The 1805-nt window shown below is 51.5% G+C and overlaps 1 protein-coding gene across 2 annotated transcripts in view; it reads left to right on the top strand.

Moving 5' to 3' along the window:
* The window catches only part of adam17 (ADAM metallopeptidase domain 17), a 22942-nt gene that overhangs the window by 11861 nt on the left and 9276 nt on the right, over nucleotides 1-1805 (top strand). For both annotated transcript variants that reach the window (XM_015382452.1, XM_015382451.1), the window contains 6 exons: nucleotides 309-453; nucleotides 529-620; nucleotides 694-846; nucleotides 926-1125; nucleotides 1195-1298; nucleotides 1384-1518. In XM_015382452.1, the coding sequence (XP_015237938.1) occupies nucleotides 309-453; nucleotides 529-620; nucleotides 694-846; nucleotides 926-1125; nucleotides 1195-1298; nucleotides 1384-1518 (829 nt within the window). The remainder of the gene's footprint in view (nucleotides 1-308; nucleotides 454-528; nucleotides 621-693; nucleotides 847-925; nucleotides 1126-1194; nucleotides 1299-1383; nucleotides 1519-1805) is intronic.

Below are 1805 nucleotides of genomic sequence, written 5' to 3'. Positions count from 1 at the left end.
TCGCTCTGTTAGTACGTCATATGCTTCGTTGATCTGATTGGTTTATTTGGCCCGTCTATCACCAACATAGGCCAATCGGCTAACCAGTATTTTCGGCCCTTCCCAAAATGACTTCAACGGAAGGTTTCTGGCAGTTTCTGGCGGAGTCAGGTTAAAGCGAAACATCTTCAAACTTGGAAACAAAGTCCAGTGGATCGTTTTAACTTTTTTTGGAATTAGTTGGACTTTAAGTGTTTTTAGAGAGATTTGAAAGGATTGGTTCCAATGCTGCCGTTAAACAGAGCCGCTTTCTTTCTGACCTCCTGCAGCAGTTCAGCGTGGACATCGCTCAGAACGCCTCCAGCGTCTGCCTGGCCCACCTCTTCACCTACCAGGACTTCGATGAGGGCACTCTGGGTCTGGCGTACGTGGCCCCAAACAAACCGGAGTTCGCCGGAGGTCTCTGCTCCAAAGGTAAGCGTTTGAGTTTCCTCCTAAGCTCTTTGAGTTTCAGCCTTGCTTTTTTTTTAAAGGAGTTCTGCCGTTCAGCTTCTGAAACAGCAGCTAGCAAACATGGAGCCATCTACCTGAACACGGGCCTGACCAGCACCAAGAACTACGGGAAGACCATCCTGACCAAGGTGGGCTCCTAGCATGGAGGCCATTCGTTAGAGAAAACACAGAGTTTTACCTTTTTGTCTGTATTTCGGACAGGAAGCGGACCTGGTGACGACTCACGAGCTGGGCCACAACTTCGGAGCAGAGCACGACCCGGATAACGTGCCGTACTGCGCTCCGCGGGAGGACCAGGGCGGGAAGTACGTCATGTACCCCATCGCTGTGAGCGGAGACCACGTCAACAACAAGGTGCTGGCACCGCTGCGTCGTCGCCACATTTTCTAAAACTAAAGGTTTCTAACACGGCCGGACGCTTTTGTTCTCTCAGCTCTTCTCCAACTGCAGCAAGCAGTCCATCGTGAAGCGCCTGCGCTCCAAAGCGCCGTCTTGCTTCAAGGAGAGGAACGTCAACGTGTGCGGGAACTCCCGGGTGGAGCAGGGCGAGCAGTGCGACCCAGGCCTGCTGCATTTCAACTCGGACCCCTGCTGCACCGAGGATTGCCGGCTGAGGGACGAGGCTCAGTGCAGGTCTGAGTCACTCTAGCTGGATGCTCCATTCGGGGCTCAGCGCTGCTCATCCGTTGTCTCTTTGCTCAGCGACAGGAACAGCGCCTGCTGTAAGGGCTGCAGGTTCCAGGCCAGAGGCGAGGTCTGCCAGGAGCCCATCGAGGCGACCTGTAAGGGCCACTCCTACTGCACAGGTCAGCTGATTCCATTTAGCCTCTGATAGTCGTTTTTATGCTCGTCTTGATGATAATCAAACAACGTTTTTTTGTTTTCCGACAGGAAACGGCAGCGAGTGCCCCCCGCCAGAGAACGCTCCGGATAAAACTGTGTGTTTGGATAACGGAGAATGCCGCGGCGGCGAGTGCGTTCCCTTCTGTCAGGTGGTTCTAAAGCTGGAGCCCTGCGCCTGCAACGGTACCGCTGCTGCGTTTCCATCAATAATTAAAAAGACGAGGGGGGGGGGGCAGCACTGTTCACTTTGGGACGTTTCTAACTGGTAGCAAAGGCAGGAAAACGGCTGCAAAAAAAATACAACTTTTTCCTTAAAGGAGAAAATTTCTGGAATGTTTTTAAATATTTATCCTTAAATACAAGCAGCAACATAGAAAACTAGACTGATGCTGAGGCATCATGTGGTTGATCCAAAGGTTACCCACATGCAGATAACAACAGGCTTAATTCGATTCAATTTAGTGTATTTC

This window comes from Cyprinodon variegatus, unplaced genomic scaffold, assembly GCF_000732505.1.
Source record: "Cyprinodon variegatus isolate N-32 unplaced genomic scaffold, C_variegatus-1.0 Scaffold257, whole genome shotgun sequence".
Classification (NCBI taxonomy): Eukaryota; Metazoa; Chordata; class Actinopteri; order Cyprinodontiformes; family Cyprinodontidae; genus Cyprinodon; species Cyprinodon variegatus.
The sequence above is the reverse complement of the archived record's forward strand: the minus strand, read 5'-3'. Positions and strand labels throughout refer to the sequence as shown.